General features: G+C 39.0%; 1 protein-coding gene across 1 annotated transcript in view; it reads left to right on the forward strand.

Annotated features, from left to right (window-relative positions):
* Window positions 1-8,336: 8,336 nt before the first annotated feature.
* Window positions 8,337-19,904, forward strand: part of cdh2 (cadherin 2, type 1, N-cadherin (neuronal)) — a 48,998-nt gene continuing 37,430 nt past the window's right edge. The window contains exons 1-2 of the mRNA XM_079244128.1: window positions 8,337-8,627; window positions 10,349-10,457. Of these exons, the coding sequence (XP_079100254.1) occupies window positions 8,568-8,627; window positions 10,349-10,457 (169 nt within the window). The 5' untranslated portion in view covers window positions 8,337-8,567. The remainder of the gene's footprint in view (window positions 8,628-10,348; window positions 10,458-19,904) is intronic.

A 19,904-nucleotide genomic window follows, 5' to 3' on the forward strand; every position in this document is an offset into this window, starting at 1 on the left:
AATGAAAGAAGAAGCAGCATCTTTCTGATAACCTGCTGACTGCTAATGAGCTGTAGAGATAGCATAATGCACCAGATAACAATCCTGTTCCGACTGGCGGGGGGATGCTAATATCCCCTGGCAATTGTGGAATAGGTACTATGGCAATTAATGGGAATTAGGATCACATTTTAATCTCATCAAAACACAGTCAAATGTATCAAATCAATGTAATTGTCATCTGTAGAATTTGTAATGTTCTTATTTTAGTTGATGTCAGTTTTATTATCATAGTTTGCACATATCCTAAAGATGAGGAGCACCTCAGACTATAAAGAGCTTAATATTCCGTGTATAATTTCATTCTAATTATGGTACATAAAAGGCTCCCTTCTTATGCCTTATGACCACAGCAAATGGTTACATATTTTTTATAATCAAACCTCTTATCTTCAAGAAATAAATGTGAAAAATATCATTTCTTAGCTGAAAAAAAAAAAAGAATTTATTGAGTTTGAGTCTAATCTCTCTTCCCCAGTGATTGCAAAGAAAAAAAGAAACAAAAAAAGTGTTGTATTCACTGATTGTCTCCCAAATTAAGTATTAGATAAGAAAGCCCAGAGTGACTCAGAAGAAGACATAAGGGTGGATCAGTAGCAGAACCAGTCTTTATTTAGATCCATACAAGCCCCTGTGTTCAGACAGGCTGTTGGTCTCCACTCCCACAGTTAATCAGACAAGCTGCACAATCACAACTGAGTCTTTTTTCTTTCTTTTTACTGATCAATATATGAATTATCTGCTGAGATCCTGCAGATGTGAAATCGGTCCTCAAACCTTCAAAGCACCTCAGTGGCATGTATGCCATAGGCTTCTGAATATTATTCTAGGAACATACCACACAGCAAACCGAGTTGTGATCTGTGTTGTCGAATATTCTCCCAGCAGGAAAACAGCGAGAGGAAGCTGAAACTGAAAAAAATGCACTGTGATGTATCACTTTGAAAATAATGATCTCCCAGCACGCACTTGTCATTAAGGTGATGCTTTACGCATTATGATATGTCTGTACTTGCTTAATGTTATGTAGAATATGGTTGTGCTTGTCACAGATAATAAAAAGCGAGTGTGAATAACTAAACAATACTTTTTTTTTTAACCTGCTGGTTGACTCTGTGTGTGAGTGTTTGTGAGCAAGGAGCTGAAGGAATCATCTGTCATGTATGGATTGTTGAGCTATCTAATAAAACAAACTATTATATTTTGCAAACTGTCATATTACTTTCTCTTTTAAGTGTTGAACTCAGTCATAAAATATTAAGTTATTTAATTCAAGTCTTCACAAACTTCATCATTTCAAGTTTATTTGCTTATTTATGCATCAGTCTTTCAGTCTTTTTGTCGGTTGATAAGAATTGTTGCTATTAAACGTGAATTATTTAATTAACATCTACAAATGCATTTTCATGGACAAAAATGAAAATGTGTAACCAAGTAATCTAAAAGTAATTCTCACTTCACGGGCCTATAATCACATTAGGGATTGATTAACTGTTGAATCTCTCAGCTCAGCATCTTGCCATGGCTAGTTTGTTTGAGTTTCCTGTCTGACGACCTGTGAATTCCCACAGAAAAAAGGGTTAACTCGTCACTGGATTTGGAGTTTTGCAGTTTTCTGGCAAAGCTGGAACACAGATGAGCACATCTCTCTGCTACAGTGCACAATCTGAGAGTGCAGAGAGCCTCTGGGCACCCTGAGTATCGCTGGCCAAGTATGATTTTACAAGCCTGTTTGTGCGTGCTTTCCAGCTTTCCAGCCTGGTCTGCACACAAGGAACTGTGCCAGTCGCCAGACGTCTGTGTGGATAGTGACCTGCTCTGGATTTTGACCTCATACAACACTCTGAAAAGTAGCATCCAGGCTGATGTCAACATGTGGTTCAACTACAATGCAGAGAGTCTCGTGAATGCATGTCTCATTCTATACAGGCATCAAACTTTACATTTATTTGGTGTAAGTTTCATTTTGTGCTCCTCAACCAAATATATCAGTTTCTAGGCTAGAAGACTGCAAACTTAAAGAAAAGGTGACTTCTGGGCCTTAGTCTTTTAATCCACCGGATTCAAATAGTCTTTTCAATCTCAGAGAGCACTATTTATCAAAGCTATGAAGATGGTGGGCCTTAGCATATTTCCCTGGATAACTCCTCATGTCTGATATTCCCTATCAGAGAAAGTATCCTGGTAGCACATGCCAAGTAGCTTGGCTCCACGGACCATGCTTTCAGCTTGTTCATTAGTCAGTCCATCACGATGGTCCCATCTGAGTTATCCTAACAGCACATGACATCCAGGACATTTCAATCTGTCTGTACTTAATACGGAACAGATCTTATGTTCATTTTTAGATTTTTTAGGAGTTTTTTTTCCATCTTTGTATCTGCTGTTTAGTAAATGAAATGACAGACAATCCTATTATAGATCTTTAACAAACAAAATCACCTTTGAGAGGCAACTTTCATAAGGAATAAGAGGGCTAACAAGTGAACAATAAATAATGGAGACAGTTGTCTTTTTGCCCACGTGCCATTACAAATCAATAGCCACACTTTTATTGCAACGCTAATTAAATATGTTTTCTTCTCTCCTTGGGTTGCTCAGGAGTTCAACACAATTTCCTTTAATCAGGCAATCAATCACTATTAGATCTGTGAGCCACACCAGCACACAGCAGGCAGATGTGGCCCCTAGCAAAACCCACGATCCACAAATTGGGGCAGACACACACACACACACACACACACACATGTTGAAGCCCTGTGACTCAGTAGATATCGCCAGAGCTGCTTGCAAAGCAGCATTTTGCCATCATTTGTCGACAAGGGGGTGGCACCAAGCTGTTTTACTGACACGTCTTTTCACAAGAAATTACAGAGAAAAGGCTCAGCAGAAATGTTCGTGCACGTCTCCGACACTGTTTGTCACTTTGCATCCAATACAATATAATTAGAAAATTCCAGTAATCATGACATGCACTTCATCTGGTATGTAGAGAACGACACACGGTGACCTTGTTATAGTCTTTGCAAAGGAAGAAGCAACTGCATGTCGTTGAACAAGATGCTGCAAAAGACGCAGGCGAGACACATAGATAGAAATGATTTACACATATTTGTATGTGTTCCTCTTGTACCCATCACGACTCCATTTGGGCTTATTGTTCAAACGATATGAAGGACTGAATAAACCAATTTGGCTGGAGAGGAAAATAATCAGAGCAACACAGTGGTCCTCAGAGATCCTTCATTGAATGCATAACAATGATAGTTGATTGAAACTGATAATGGCTTTGAAGAATAGGTCGCTCCTTTCTACTCACTAATTTGTTCCAAAGTGACCTTTGACTTGCATGTGATTGCCCATGGCAGGGTAATTAGCCAGCAGTCAAAAAGGGTCAACATATGTGTATTTATACACTGATTACTTCATATTTTTGTTGCTTGTTTTTTTGCATCCTTTTATCATGCATTTTGAGCAAACCTTGTCATTGTATAAACTACTACATTGTTTAAGGACAAGAAATTAAAATTTCTCAGTCAAGTCAGCTTGATATTAACATACCTTTAGTTATGTTAAATCTGTAAAATCTTAAAAGAATCTAAAAGATAGTTGGTTTTCAAGTTAAACAAACTTCTTTTTATTCTTAAAAACGTATTTTAAGTCAAACCAAATTAAACTTTCCAATTCCTTCAACAGGATCTACTTAATTTCCTCAGTCTTCCAACCACTTAATTGTATTTGAACTTATTTTCTTTGTACATGAAATGTACAAATACAAAAAAAACAGCCTTCCTTGTCTTTGACAGTTGTCCTTATATTGAAAATATCCAATGAAGTACAGATCAGGCAGTTGGAAGCAGGTAGCGGTTAAATTTAGTCCAAGGGACACACTAAGGAATGTCATATGGATACCAAATTTGAAAGGGATAAAAATCAAAACATATTTTGATAAAACAGCTTGTTCTGACAACCTAGTTATTACATGTTAACAACATGGAGCTAAGTGTTGACGCCCATTTCATGTAGTTGTTTAGAAGCTGAGGAATGATAAAGTCAATATTTACCAAAACAGATCGATTATATATAAAAAAGAACTTTAAGTTGAAACCATAACTTAGTAACAAAACACAACTGTGTTTTACACAACCACATTCAGATGTGTAACAATGACAGAGCTAATGGACTCAAAGTAACATCTAGAAAAAATAGAGAGCATCATGAAGATCTTCTTTTATTGTTTTAGTTAAATTCCTAAACGTATCTAAAGTTTACATATTTTACAATGTTTTTCTGTCTTTCTTTTTAGATTGTCAGTAACTGCTGGCTGTCTGCTGCCAATACCCTGCAAGTGTTCATCTGTGAGTATTTCACAGTAACAGCAGGCAAGGAACAGAACTGTTTTGGCTCATTTAGGAGTTACAGATAATGTTTACAGGACGTTAACAGAGTTCTGTCCTTCTGATCTGCAAGAAACTGTCTGGCATGTCAGGCAAGTTATAGAATAATCAAATAATGTTTCCCTCCTTTATATAATACTTACTACAGAAATTTAAATATTCAAATTTAAGAATTGAATTTAGACAGACACCCTCCTGTTTGAAATGTCCAATGCTGAGTCAAAACATGTATAAAATGCCAAATACTACTGTCTATTAACTATTTTTTAAAAGCTAGAACTGACTGTACCCAAGAAAAATATCACTTCATCACAGCAGTGTCAAGCCAGATGTTAAATAAGATGTTTAGCCAGATGTTTGTCTTTTAACACCCTTTTGGGGGTATGGGTGGTTATGGTGGTTCGGGTTTGGTCAATGCATGTTGTGTGTGTGTGCATCCGTTTGTGTGTGTGTGTGTGTGTGTGTGTGTGTGTGTGAGTATTTGAGAGAGAGTGAGACTATGATCAGGTATGTTTTTACAAATAGTTGTGTTTTATACTTGGATGTGTGAAGACTTATTTTTTGTGTAAACCACTTGGAGCTACTTTTTGTATGAAAAGTGCTTTAAAAATAAAATCTGATTTGATTTGATACCCAAAGGAACATATGAAAGAACAGACTTTCGCATCCAGATGAACACCTCACAGCCAAGCGCCAAGCCAATGCCAGTGTTAGCTTCACAGTTCACAGCAGCTACTTTAAAGTCAAAGAAATAGCCTTCATAACCTGGTTAGCTTCAAATAAACCTTAGCACAGTCTTTTAAGGCCATCCTCATCTTTGAGTTAAATACTGTTAGCTTCAAGTTATGCAAGTTATGACAAGACTCATGTCTTCATACTAAAATGACACTAAATTTGTTTATTTTTTGTTTTCACAACATGAAAACTGGAGATTTTTTTTTTTTTTTTAGCATCAAAGCAGTTAGGTAACTTTGCTAACTCAATTCTTACCTTCAAGTAGATCTCCTTTGCACAGAAAAAGACTGTCTATTTCTCACAAGTTAAGCTAAATCAAAAAGCAGGTTCCCTCACAGGGCAAAATCAGAACAGAATAAATGAAACAGGGTTGTTGTTTGCTGTGCAGCTGCACAACATGGGGCTTTCCTATGTGGAACAATTATGTGGAATATCTTGTGATTTAAACAAAGCATAGTGACTTAAAACCTAGACATAATTGTGTGAAGATGCAATGGAATTGTAAAATATTATAAACTTTAAAAGTTACTTTTACATCTTGCCAGAGATATTTTTTCAGTGAATGAATAGCTGATGCATTCTCCCTTACAGACTGAACGCTGATGCCCAGTGTCCCTTCAAAATACTGCAGCAGGATCTCATTAAAGTCAACAGAAAGAGGTTGCGCTCAGGAATTTCACTGACCATTGTATGGCTTTAAAAAGAAATGACTGTGCACTACAGTACAGTTTGTGGGAGTGTGTCATATTCCTGTATCAACACATAGTCAGCAGATGTGAAAGTACCACTGACCTCGTCCATTTTTCTTCAAGTGCCATCAAGGCCACCGCGCTCCAGCGCTCCACACTACATCCAATTGTGCAGAGTGGAAAGGTGTGGAATAGAGGGACTCCTTGCAGACCACCAGCTCTTGGACACCTGTGCTTATGAGAGTCAACTGCACTGTCAGCGTTGCAGCCAACATGCATCACCCGCACGCATGCCCGCAAAACAACATGATCTGTCTCTGCAGAGACAGCTCAGGTCTCAGTATGCATCATCCCTTGACTGCAATGCGACCTTGATGGTAAATTTCTCCTCTGATTGCACATTTTAAACCATGCCAAATTAAGGCACACGCGGCACACAGAGTTCTCCGGGGGTCTCGGATTGGTATTATGAATCATGCAACATGATATTGTTTGATTGAATGCACCAAGTCCAAATTGGATTCCCACTAACGCCTTCTCCCCTCCCTGCCTAGACAAGTACTGATGAAAGATAACCGCCTCTGCATTAATCAAAGAGATGGAGCATTTTGATCCCACTCTCAATTAGATTAGATTACATAAATTTAACAATTTGTACAAAACGCAGTATCAATTATCAACAGGTCATGCAGTTTGATCTCTTGCCCAAATTTGCCTTAACAAACAATAGAGGTACAAACCAAATGTCACTGATGTAGGCAATGAATTAATAAATAAATAAAGATTCTCTCATATTTTCAATAGCAATGGCAAAATATGGCTGTGGGAAACCATGACCACTGTAATTGTTCTGATTTGGGCTAAGTGTGTTATCTTAAGTTGTTGCACTTTCTTTCTTCTTTTGATTACGTTCGTTTCCATCAAAGAGTCCAATTATCTTAAAACATGGAATGATCAGGCATGCTAATGAATGACATGGCTGTGATGTGACATGAGTTAATTTTTTACAAAGGGAAACACTGCAAAAAATTATTCAGCCTTGTCTGCTTGTGTGTGTCTATGTGTGTATGTGTGTGTGTGTGTGTGGTTTGTCAGTGGGATGTGACAGCGCTTACTGTTTGTTTGGGATTATAACAGACTTTCAGGACCGGAGGGTTTGATATCAGAGAAGAGGGGAGGAGCATTGCTCTCATCAAACAGACGCCTGCACCTTGGAACACCAATAACTTGGAAAACAATAGATTGCCCAGGAGGAGGTGAACCAAAAGTCAGTGTTTGTTTGTTATTTGGAGATGGAATAAGTATTTGTCTCATCTACTAAACTGAAATATCTCAGTGTCACAGATGCAATATATTCCATAGAGCCATCTTAGATTGGTTAATTAGGTTTCAGCAGCACAACCCAGGTGATTTAACCTTCATCTGGCTGTATCACATGAGAAAATAATATAAGAGAATTATTCATTGAATCTTTTAGGGGAACATGAAAAAAGCTTTACTTACAAATTTTGAGCTTAAGTGAAGAGGAATGAATAGAATGCAAAGCGCAGAACTGCAAAGCAATTGAGTCGTTTGTGAAACAGTAAGCTTATTATGCGCTGATTAGGAACACTATGCATATGCTGAGACACGAAGAATGGGAAGGTAACACAAACAGATTTAGCACCAAATCACTGATAATCAACAATCACTGGAATCAAATATGCAGTAAAAAAGCAATTATCTCAGGGTGGCTGTGATCAGAATAGCATTCTTAATGATCAATAGTCTGCTGTTTATGCAGGCAGACAGACAACTGAGTGAATCCTGATTTACTGATGCTTGTGACATTCAAAACATATTTTTCTCAGAGGAGCCAGGATCTTATGGAAAGAATCTAAATGAAAAACAATACAGTGTAGCATGGAGTGACTGGAAATAACTAAATTAAAATATGGTCATTTGAGATATGAAATAGTAAATAAATCAGTTTTGATAATATTGTGGGCATTGAGGAAAACTTTTTAGGGACATTTGTGAAACCAGACATTATGCAAATAGACCTGCACGGTGACCTCAAAGTGATCTTGAATTATGGAAACGGATTTGCTTGAATAGTGAAAATGCAAAGAAGTTTCATATAAGCTGGAGACATGTCATCTTAACGGGAAAGATAGTTGGTTTCAATGATTATATTCAGAATAGTAAAACCCTACCAGAAGTTTAACCTACTGATCAGATATTTTGCAGGAACTTTGCCACAGCCTAAGAAAAAACAAAGACAGTAGACTAAAAAAAAAAAAAAAAACATGAACCAGCGTTGAGAGGGCACCCACTGTGTCCCAACAATGAAATTGGCTCTGTCACCAGCAGGGAGAGACAGTGAGATGGGCGGTTTATAGACTAGTGGCCGGGGCTCGTTATGTTTTTGTGTCGGACTGGATGGGAGGGAGCAGCAGTCTCAGTACCAGGCAGCGCTCTCTCTGGGTACGGACTGGGAAGACAGACAGAGGAGGAGGCTGCTACATGCTGCCGCCGCCGTCACCGTTCCTGCTGCTGCTCCTGCCTTTGTCGTACAGGGAGCTTTTTCAAGGCCACTCTTAAACCGGGGGGATATTCCTTTATCATTTCCCCTCCCCCCTTTTTATTTTAAATTATTTTGTTTATCCTCTTTTTCTTTCTTTTCACGGATTTCGAATCGAGGAATAAAGCAGTGACGGGCGAACCAATGTACTCGTTACAAGAGGGCAGCGGTGTGCTTCTGCTGCTGGTCTTAGCAGGACTGCAGGTAATGTCATCTCAGAGCGGTTTTGAGTGGAGTTACACCGGACAGTTGAGGCTGTTCTGTCTCCCCTGTAGCGATGCTGTTTGTGGAGTTACAAAGCCGGATGAGTTGGGAGCTGTTTTCCAGTGACTTTTGACTGCGTGCAGTTAGAAAACATAACCGGTCATGCACCAAAAATTGAGGATAAAGTAGCTGGAGGGTTTCTAGCTTGGGCGACAATTACCAGCTAACGGCTCTTTTTTTTTTTTTTTTTTTTTCCTTTCATCGAACGCTCACGCGACACCGGATGCACGTTTCTCGTTTGAGTTAATTATTTGTAGTTAAAGGAATTCAAATATGTAGTAATGTAGCTTTATTTCATAGAGTTCTTATCACTGAATTTTGTTGGCTTGAAGTTCAGGGACACGGGCCTACATTAACCTATATATATCACTTGGTTATATTTAGTTTATATTTAATATTTATTTAGTTTGCTGCAGTATGTCCCTTTTCCACCGGCCTGTTAATTGGCTCACCGGTGGAAGCCTGTAGGAGTAACAATGTAAAGTAAATTTCAATCATTGTAATTCCGTTTATGTATAACCCAACAGCCCAGATAATTCAATAATCAAGCCTAAGGATAAAAACCGTCATAAGATAATTGAGTGTTTTCCCGCAAATAATTTATTTTCCTGACTGCATGGCTGTTGGTTCAAACACAGTGGCGTAGAACAGCACTCAGACGTTTCATTACCACTAGCTCAAGTTGTAAAGGACTGGCATTTTTTGTGTACATTTATAATCATATTAATAAAAATGTACACCCTGCTGCCGTTGTTAGTCCAGCTCTGCTCCTCCCCCCAGTCTGCAAGCATTTTCCATTTAAATTCCTCCGATTAAGAATGGCAAGTGGCACGGATACCCACAATGCTCTTTTTCAGCTCGACTCCTCTCATTTTACATTCTTTTGAGAGTGCATGCAAAGAAATAAGGCAAGGCCTATGTTCCTTAGAGCTGAATCAATGCTGAGGCAGTCAGATGGAGTGCATTTAGAAATCACAGCATGTTCTCCAGTTATACCCTATTTTTGGTTAGCTTATATTGTTCTTTTTTATTGTTTGTGTGCAAAATTGATCATGTTGTGTTTTAATGTATTTTTCTGTACAACAACCAGAACGCTCTAAATATCCTCTGTTGACTTCCTAAACATTGTCTTTTTTTTCTTTTTTTTCCCCCAAAATCAAACAAAAATGGCAAAAGGGTGTATTGATCAGTCATTATCTGGCAGCCTCTTTGAGGATTTTGTGTCTGTATATGTGTGTGTGTGTGTGTGTGTATGTGTGTTTTTCCAGACATTCACACAAAATGTTAATTCCCAGCACAGTGGGGGTGTAAGCATTTACTTTTTTATTTCCCTGTCCCTTTACTTCAAAGTGAAGAGTGTTTGTCCAGAGTAGTGGGTTGATCTGAGAGGCTGGCAGAGAGCGTTAACTACAACCCTCTTCCTGGGCCCCTACTCTGGGACAAATGGAGCTTGTTCTTGCCTAGCCATGCTTTTTGGCTAATGCTTAACCCTTTTGGCCTCATTATCCTAATTGCGGCCCCTGTTATAAAAACAACAGATGCTTTTGTACAACTGTGGGGCCTTCAGAACGTGACTAAGAGGTTCAGGAGGCAACAGACTACATTTTTGAAGGTTGATTTATGACTCATTGTTGCACCCCCCTCCCTTTCCCCCATCACAGATTGCAGCAGAGGGCAGGGGCACCCCACCATGCAGGCCAGGCTTTTCTGAAGATCTGTACACTGTCGTGGTGCCAGATCACACGGAAAAAGGACAGCCTCTTTTCAGCGGTGAGTGGTGGAATATTTTTTAGTCCTGGTTCACGCTGGATCTTTGTTATGTCTGCATTGGTCTGAACGTGGATGTGTGCCGACATCCACGCCAGTTGGAGTGCGCCTGCTTCCATGTGTTTCATTTCAGGGGGAGGATCAGAACAAGTCTAACATATTTAAACAATTAGCTTCGGTGCAGTTGTGTGGTAGTGCAAGACATGTAGTTCGCCTTGTAAACCAGCTCAAATGGGGTTCAACTTTGTGTGGCTGCTGTCCACTTTGCTTACATTCCGTTTTCCTCTTTCACAGCAGGTTGAAACATAGTTCCATAAGTGCTGCATTATAGATTGTGGCTGCTCTATTTTTGCTCCTTAATCAGCATTTCTTGATTAATATTTACTTCCCTGTATGTGATTAAAAGGATGAAACTTTGATTGCACTTGAGTATGCATCATATTGCAGTGAATGGAAAATAAAGCACACTTCTTCAAGACTTATGTAGCTTTAATTGAATATTTCGATTTGTTAAACATTTTGTAATTTGTCCTAGTGGATTGAATTATTTCCTTTATCCTATGCCATTCTGCAGCATTTCTCTTGTCCCGCTTCAACAGCGCCTCTGTGCAGATTTAAATAATATGCATGAAGCATTTTTGAAATGTGAAACACTTTCATGTTTTAAGACTCCAGCTTGAATCATATAGTTATGTGCCCAGTTGTGGTAAACTGCTAAGCTCACTCAATGCTTCTAATGACATCAAATTTCTTTCAAATGTCTTTTGCAGTAAGAGAGTATAAAGTAATTCTTATTTACCGCAGTGATATTTCTAACATGCAACCTGGTGGGAGTATAAAAAAATGGAATATATCTATATGTTACTCCAAAACGTTGCTGCAAGCATGTGTGGTGTTTGGAGTTTAATACTGGCAAAATGAGGATGCAGCTACCGTGAAATGGTACGCAGGTCTACAGACTGTAATAAAAAGTGGAATATATCACCAATGTGCTATTAGCAGGGTTAGAGCCTTGAGGTCATTTGAACCAGAAAGCATTCTCACTTGTGTTGGATTTCACAGTGTGTGCCTAAAACTTGCATGCTGCCGTTGGTGTTAGTCAGGGAGTTGGAGGAGGAGGTGGCGAAGACGAGAGAAGAAAGGGGAGAGGAAAGCGAGTGGTTAGATGGGTGGTTACTGCTTTCACTGGGCTTTACATTGTGCCCAACTTCCCGTTTGATCCTGCAGGTGATGGATTTCCCTGTGTTGGCTTGTGGATGAGCCGTGACCGGGGGTAATCAGGTTCTCTTTTGTTTGCCCCTGCACTACCCCCCTCTCTCTTCTCTGCCTTCCCTCCCCCCCCCAGCAAGTTGTTGCTATGAGGAGATTTCCTTGACAGAGAGGGGCACTCTTGTGTCATTGTAATGCAGTACAGCTCAGCAGCGTGGGATGATGTTAATGAAACTGCATTCTCTAATGAGAATCTCCTGTGGCATGTTTTGAAAGACAAAGCCCCCACAGCGTGGATGGTATTCTTAAAGTTTCCTACATGGCTTTCACCATGCTGGTATGGGATATTGTTTTTGACCAGTAGCTTAATACTTTATTCCGACTGTTGCTTCTTTAGTGGCATTAAGCAGCCTAACAGTTAACTTTATCTTGTCTTTCATTTTTATCTTTTCTGCATTGAAATGCCTCAAATTGTTAATTAAAAAGAGCTTTTTACAGTAGATTCTTTGTAATTCTAAGACAAACCTTTTCTAATTTCATAGCTATCTTACTTAGTGGTCATCGGTTCCCGGTCGGTTTGTTGGCTTGTTAGAAATGGGATCTGCTTCAGTGTCTGTGTAATGCTATCAGAAGATTGTGTAAGGTGTCTGTAATATGAGTCTTCTGCTCATATTATATTGCATTTGACCCAAGATATACTTTGGACGCTGCGGGGGTGAGCTCTTAGGCATTTTTGTTTCATCTAATTACAGCGTTGTCTATTGATCGAGAGAATACACATCCCAAGGCCTGTATAACCTGGAAATGGTCACGGTTGCCATGCAAATAGCAGACACTGTATGCGCTAAATCAAAGACATCCTGTGGATTTGATTGTGGTAATTGTGGCCTGGTGGTTTACAGTTAATCACATTCTTGGTAATGTAAACGAGATTTCAACTGTTTGCTGGTGCCAAATGGTGCTCTGTAGATTTCTAACAGCTTTGTTGAAAATCTTGGTGTGACTTTTTTTGGTTATTCAGTTCATTTGCTACATGGGAGTTTTAATTCCTGTTCAATTGTGTATAAAAGTTCATTCCGATTTAAACTAATGAAAAATGACCATGTAAACACTTAATTCCTAATGCAAATTTCTATTCGGAATTAAACTTAATATTGACTACTATTTAATTCCTCTGTCATGTTAACCTTAATTCCGGTCTAGGTTAATTCTGCTCATTCTGCGCATGCTCGTTACCTTGTCCTGTCCCAATGACACGTGTTGTTTTACCTCCCGTGTTCGGTGGTCTGTCTTTCTTCTTTTTCTCAGTTGCTGCAAAAAGTGAAGTAGAATGATAGTGTTGAGCTGGTACATAAAATTTATAATAAAAATAGCGGCAAAAACGGTACTTTTTTATGTAGTTTTTACAAGTTATGACTGAAAAGACGAGAAGAAGGGAGTCGACTTTATTTCCGGTTTAAGTGATACGTCTCATGCACCCTTTGTCCAATCGGAACCCTTCCTAACCCACCGTTGTAAAGAGGAATAAGTGAGGACGTGTTTCATGTAAACCTTTGTTCGGAATTATTATTTTCATATAAGTAATATAGGAAAATAATTCCGAATGATTAATTCTGAATTAAAAAAACAGAGCCAATGTAGCCCTGTGAACTGGAATAAAGAACATGACTATTTTCTTGGTTCTTTTGACATTTACCCTCTCATCTGAAGGCTTCTTTGCTTTTAGTTATAGTTGGTATTAGGACTGAAAAAGCTTTTCAGATGAAAAGAACATCTTCAGGTACCAATAAAATAAGTCCAGTTGCCTTTTACTGAAGCTACTACTGTCTTTTCAAAGGTATTTGGCAGTGAATTACATGGAAAGCCCAGGTAGGACAATGGTGCTTTTATTTATATATATATATATATATATATATATACATACACATAAAAAAAATATGCTCCTCTCCAGTGAGCTCATTGTTTGTAAATGCAAAGCCACATCAAACTTAGCAAATCTGTCTACCCTCTGGAGCCCACATGACCTTGCCCTTTAAAGGCTGTGGTATTTGTTCTGTTCCGATGTTGAGTAAAGGGACAAGTCCAACAAGTGCCAATCCCTTTTAACTCATTGGTGGCTAAAGATGTCTCTTGAAGTCTTTTCACATCTAGGCATTCACTGATAAAGACACCTTTTGGGGTTTCTGTATTTGGAAAGCGGGTTTGACAAAACTTCCTCAAAACAGTGTACCTGCTAGTAAAACAAGTTTTTTGTTTTTAACAAACAATGAAACAAGATGTGAGGAAAACCTACATATTTTTAAAAAATAATTCATTTTTTTCCCCTTTTCTTAAGTTAACTAATTAGCTGACAGCCATTGTTACAGCAGAGAGCCCGGTACTGCCAGCGTTTTGTCCAAGCATTTCGGCTCATCTTTCAGGACCCAGAGGATATTGAGTTGTGGGACCACAGATATGGAGGGTGGCTGGGGATGCATACATTGGGGTGTCTTTAGGGTAAAGGAAAAAAAAAATCTGTTCAGTATTTCCTCGCATGCTGTTTGATAAAGGAACTTGTTACTAGATTTAATTTGTTTTCAGGTAGATTGTGGCTGTGGGTGGTTTGCTCTTGGGTGTCTAATGCATTCCTGGTGGCTTTGGAGAGCTGACACACATTGGGCTGTTTTTTTTTTTTTGTTTTTTTTTTTTTCCTTGATGAAGCTTTTAAAGCTGGGAAGCAAAGTGAGTCAGTCAGAGCATTATTCAGCGGAGGTTTCCCTCCCTAAAAACTAGGTTAATGAAAAGCCCAAAAGCTTAATTGAGCTTAATACACATCTGTACCTCCAACCTTCTTTTCTGCTTTCATTTTTCTTCCCCCCACCACTCAGCTGTGACTTTTACTTGTTTTTCTGACAATTATGCAAGCTCCTGCGATGAAAGAGTTGTATGCTTATGTTCAGCTCTAGCCTCAGATCAAGCGCTTTAAATGTGACAGTGACAAGAGGGTCCAGTGAGCTGGCTTCACAAATGAGCTGGGGGGGGAAGGGGTTTACAGTTGACCAGTTTAATAGTGTGATTGGGGGAAAAAATTAGTGTCAATGTCAGCAGTGCGAACATCAACAGGAAAAATCTCTCCAGGCTAAATATGTCTTTAGAATTTGAAGTTAATCTATCATTAGGAAAAATTACGGCACTTGGCTGTGTTTGTTTGAGGGAATCCTTTTAAAAAAACTGAATTTAACCTCCTTGACAAGAAAAACATTTCTGAAATTCAACATTTTGCACTCAATAAACTCATTTTTACATGTTTCTGGTTTTCTGCACTGTGGTGAGATTCTGATGGTCTTGAATACAGCTGGGGCCTCTCACATGTGTTTTTTAAGGGGCCCCAACGTTTGGTGAGACGTGACCCTGCTCGACCCTCTCTTGTAAACTAGGGCAAGTGCTCAGCAACGTACTCAACCCCTTTCCTTGGTCTCAGATTGGGAATGAAGCTGGTGGGGGTTTCTTCATGTGTTCTAGATGAATGAGAGAGCAGCCACAGAGGTCCTGACACATCAACAGGGAGGCCACAAATGTATGGCACTTCTACCTTATGTTATCCTTACCTACAGAGTCGATCATTCATCACTTTGAGTAAGTGGATAAAATCTAAAAAAAACTTCAGGATTTTAGACACTCTGCTTAGCCAGGTTAGGTGTTTGTCCTCCCAACAGCAAGATGGCAAGCGGTGGCTTTTGGTTAAATTTAGGACCAAAAGGAAATGACAAAGAAATATAAAGTTGGTTGACTGTCAAGATTAGTTTTTGAGGGGGAATGAGGTCTATATTGCTCATTGTGCCCATGCAGGATCATTTCATTCTTAGCTTTTATTATTCCTTTTCAAGATGACAATTCTATACATCCCTCATGCTGTATATAGAATGAAGGGAAACATTAAGAGTAACATGAGAAACTTTAAAGCTCCTGCAGCTGTAGCATGTTTGGCATATTTCCTTGTCACCGTGGGATTGAGGATCATCATGGTCATCCTCCTTTCTTTTTGCTTTTAACTAGGGTTCATACTTGGGCTGGGCTTCATTTCTCAAGCTTAGGCAGCAGTTTTACAGCAAGTTTGTTTGAAACAGCAGTCTGTCCCCCCCATCCCCCTCGCTTTTTTAAAAAAGTGGATCAATGAATTCAGGGTCTTTGTTTTCTGAGATCAATATGTTGTAATGAAGGCTGTGCTCCAATTCCCAGCTAAGGCATCGCTGATGGGGTTAGGGTTGCATTTTTTATTCTTTGTTACCAAGCTGCTTAAATTTGAGTTCATCTTACTGTGCGCCGTGGCCTAGATAACCACCACATATTGTGACAACAGATTGAATCTTGGCAGTATGCGGATTGGGAACGTAACCTTTTGTATGTTGCCCACATTACAAGGAAAATGATTCCTTGGAGTGGTACTGGTTAAGTGGTCATTGTCAGAAACACAGCAGGATAATAAATATTGTGTGACATTTCTTGGTTTGTAAATTGTCATCCCGTGTTAAGCAGACATGTACTAATGGAATGCCTAAATGTTGATAAGTAGAGGGCAGATATTTGTTTCACAGCTTTTCATCACGTCTGTTCATATCACTTTTATCAGCTACAGGCCCTGCCCTCTGCCAGTGGCACCAAACTATTTGCTATTGACATTGGACAGTGGTTAAGGTGTCCCTCTCTTGTGCCTGAGAGTGTGTGTAGGGAGTTTGTCCTTGGCATATAATTAGCTTGCTCTGCCCAGAGAGCTCTTGATGGCCCCGACTTGGACAATCTGCTGCCTCTGTCAGCGTTGGATATGACAAAAAAATCTCCAGTTAGACCTTGCTCTATAATCTGTGACTGTTAAAACATAGGTTGTCATTTATCTTCCAAATAGTAGTGAGACAAAATCAAAGTGTAATTGTCTTTAATGGTCCCTGCTGCCTGAATACAGCAGGGAGAAAGCACCTTTTTACTGTACTGCTCATGTGTAGGTTAAAGAGGTTTATAGGTTATTTGATGCTCAATCCCACCTGAGCTTCTTTATCTAGGATACTTCATTGCTATGGTTTTAAGACTGATGTGTGATCTTTCATCCAAGACTAACGATTTATTTATTTTTCTACATGAGTCCCCGCTTGTTTGCAGTTGGTCATGACATAAAAAAAGGAATGTGGAGTCCTTCTTGGTAGCAGTGGTGTGTTTGTCACACTCCTTCCTACACGTTTATTTAATGTGAGGAACACCCAGAAAGCACATTAGATGACACCGCTATATAATGAGGCCGTATATAAATAGCTGTATTGACCTGACTTTCTGCATATGCCTCCATGAAACAAGGGGAGAGTAATTTTTCACAAGTAAAATGCTAGAACCAATGTGGAAAAAGAAAATGCCAGCTTGCACCTAAAAGACAATACACCAGCACTATGGAGTGAACTGTTTACTTTTCCGGGGACTGATTTGTGGATTTCAGTGCCATTTTTCTTCTTTGGGACAGCCTTTTTTGGCTGGCAAAGCAAACAACCGACCTCCTTCACACATTCTGTCTCAACAAAGTAAGCTTTGTTTGTTGTTTCTCCAGCTCTGTATTGTGCCGTAACGCTGGTCGATTTTACCCCCGGTTTCTCTCTGAGCTGCACTTGTTTTTCTCATTATGTTAAGCTACATGAGTGTATAGAGAGCTCTGTCCTCACGTGTCAAATTGGCAAGCATGCAAAGGGGAGCCACTCCCATTTCCCCACTGCTTTTCCTTCTCTCGTTAAATCTTTTGTTCGTGTACCAATATATTTAGATGCATGTATTTTTTTTTTTTCCGTTTTAACCAGACAAGCTTGCATTCACTAGCTGGCCAGATGTAGATTCAACAGCGCTACCTGTCTCACAGCTGTGAACGACAGACAGCAGGAAAACAGCAGCGTCTTTGTCTGCAGTGTTAGACAAGAAGCTAATACTCAAATGAATATATTAATGAGGTAGTTAGTGCAAATGTAGAAAAGAGACAGCACTCGCCTTGTGTTTGACCTTTTTTCTCTGTGCAAGTGACACACATATTTCCAAGCCCCATACAGTCTCGAGACAAGTTTGCATTGTATTATGTTTCTGACAACAAAAGAAAATTTTAAAGCGAGGATGCGTTAATTGACCCAGATACTTTAACCATGTTCACAAAGACCAATATCCTCTGTAGGAAGAGACGTCTGCCTTCTGCGGGCCACGCCAACTGTTGTGTTCCGGCGCAGGCTTCAATTTCAATGCTCCAGCGGTTTTCTGGACACCAGCCTCTGATGACTTGCTAGGATGAAACTCATGACATTCTCGATGCATCCTCCTTTTACTCAGTCCCCTTATCACCTTCACCACTCCATTTCTCCCCCTCCCCCCTCCCCTACCTTCTCCCTATTCCTCTTGTCAACTTAAAGATGGAGGAGCTTAATTGACTATACAATGATTGATGTGCCTTAATTGTGTGATGCAAAACAGTACTGCAGCATTTACTCCTGTTTCTTCCTACCACTAGATTGGTTTTTGTTTTGCAGTGATTGTGGGTGCTCATGGTTTCTGTCATTGATCATTTTGATCAATGAATGTCTTAAAATTTTGTAGGAACTTTGTGATAGGATAAAAATGAATCAGCAGGCAGAATAAAACCCTCATTACCTGTCTGACAGTTCTATTTTTTTTTCAATACCTAATAGCAATATCATTAGTTGTTCATAGTCAGCCAACCTCATCTCAAGTCGGTTTAAATTTGATATGGAATGATAGTTTAGGGTATTGCTTTTTATTATCACCCCAAACTGTTGGCTTATCATATAAGCATATGCAACACACCATATTACTTGTCTCATGTGATGTACTGTTACAAGGTCTTGCTGGCACTGGCATTAGCCTTAGCTACGGATATTTTGACTGACCTGTAGCAATTTGTAATCTCCATTTGAGTGCACACTGCATAACATTGGGCAACATATTGCTTTGTGGTCAGCGTTCTGAGTTTATATTATCTCTTCTTATGTCAATATTTACTGAAGCATTAAAGGCTGTGCATCATGTCATTTATTTCTTGAAGCATTACTACTGCCGCAGGATAAGAGCTGGGGGGAGGAGGGGAGATTCTAACTGAAGGGTGTAAATGATTGTAAATGATTTTCTTTTTCTTAAACATGTTTATTGTATGCACTAGTTGGGTGCATAAATACAAAGGCATATCTGATGTTGGTTAAAATCTCTTGTAATATTCTTTCTGCCTTGCTCTTTGAGCTCAGCAAAAAGGGTTGCAGATGTAATTGAATAGCAAATGAAAGTAGAGAAGAGATTCTGATGCAGCGGACTTTATCCTGAAATATGAACATTAATAAACACTGTTTTTCTAATTTAGCAAACATTTCTAGTCAATATGAGAGCATAATTAGTTTCCCAGTAGACTTTTTATTCTTGCCAGTTTGCTCCAAGTCCCTGATGTTTTCCTAGGAGAATTTGGAGTTTGATATGAAATGTGAGGAAAGGGAAGGGAAAAGCTGTGCTGAAAAGGTCCAACCAGTGGAGAACCAAACCAGGCTTTCAATTTGTAAAAAAAAATAAATAAATACATAAAATATTGGGTGTTCTCTCAGCTGCATATTTAAATGGATAAAAATCGATTCTCATTTCCATGACTCCAAAATCTTTTTCCAACATGGAACCAATTTTATTTAATTTAAGACTACATAAGATTTTTTGCATAAACACATGCTAAGGATTGCTAATTTGTTCCTAAATTACAAATCGAAATGAGTTAGAAAATAGAGAACCTTGGTGATAATGGTAAGGGGGAAATAAATTATAATCAGAGCTACATAATAGATATTTGATTTAAACACAGTTATACTTAAGTGAAACTTTGATCAATGTCAGTGAAGATTTAATTTAAGAGCAGTTTGCAAAAACCTATACAACCGTTAGACATTTAGTAGGATGACTATATACACACACACACACACACACACACACACACACACACACACACACACACACACACACACACACACACACACACACAAAAGCGTACTGTTGCCATGGTTTAAACTTTAGAAGTATATTGTTTGTTTCCTGGTGCACACCGTTATGAAAGTGTCTGTTGGTTTGTTGCTGAGGTACATTTAGCTATTGGCTCTGCATTTACCTCAGGATGGTGTCTTGCTAGGTGGGCAGTAGCACTTACTGCCTATATCTATACATCTATATATATATATCTATATATATATATATATATAT

Source organism: Telmatherina bonti (genome assembly GCF_933228915.1).
Source record: "Telmatherina bonti genome assembly, chromosome: 7".
Lineage (NCBI taxonomy): Eukaryota > Metazoa > Chordata > Actinopteri > Atheriniformes > Telmatherinidae > Telmatherina > Telmatherina bonti.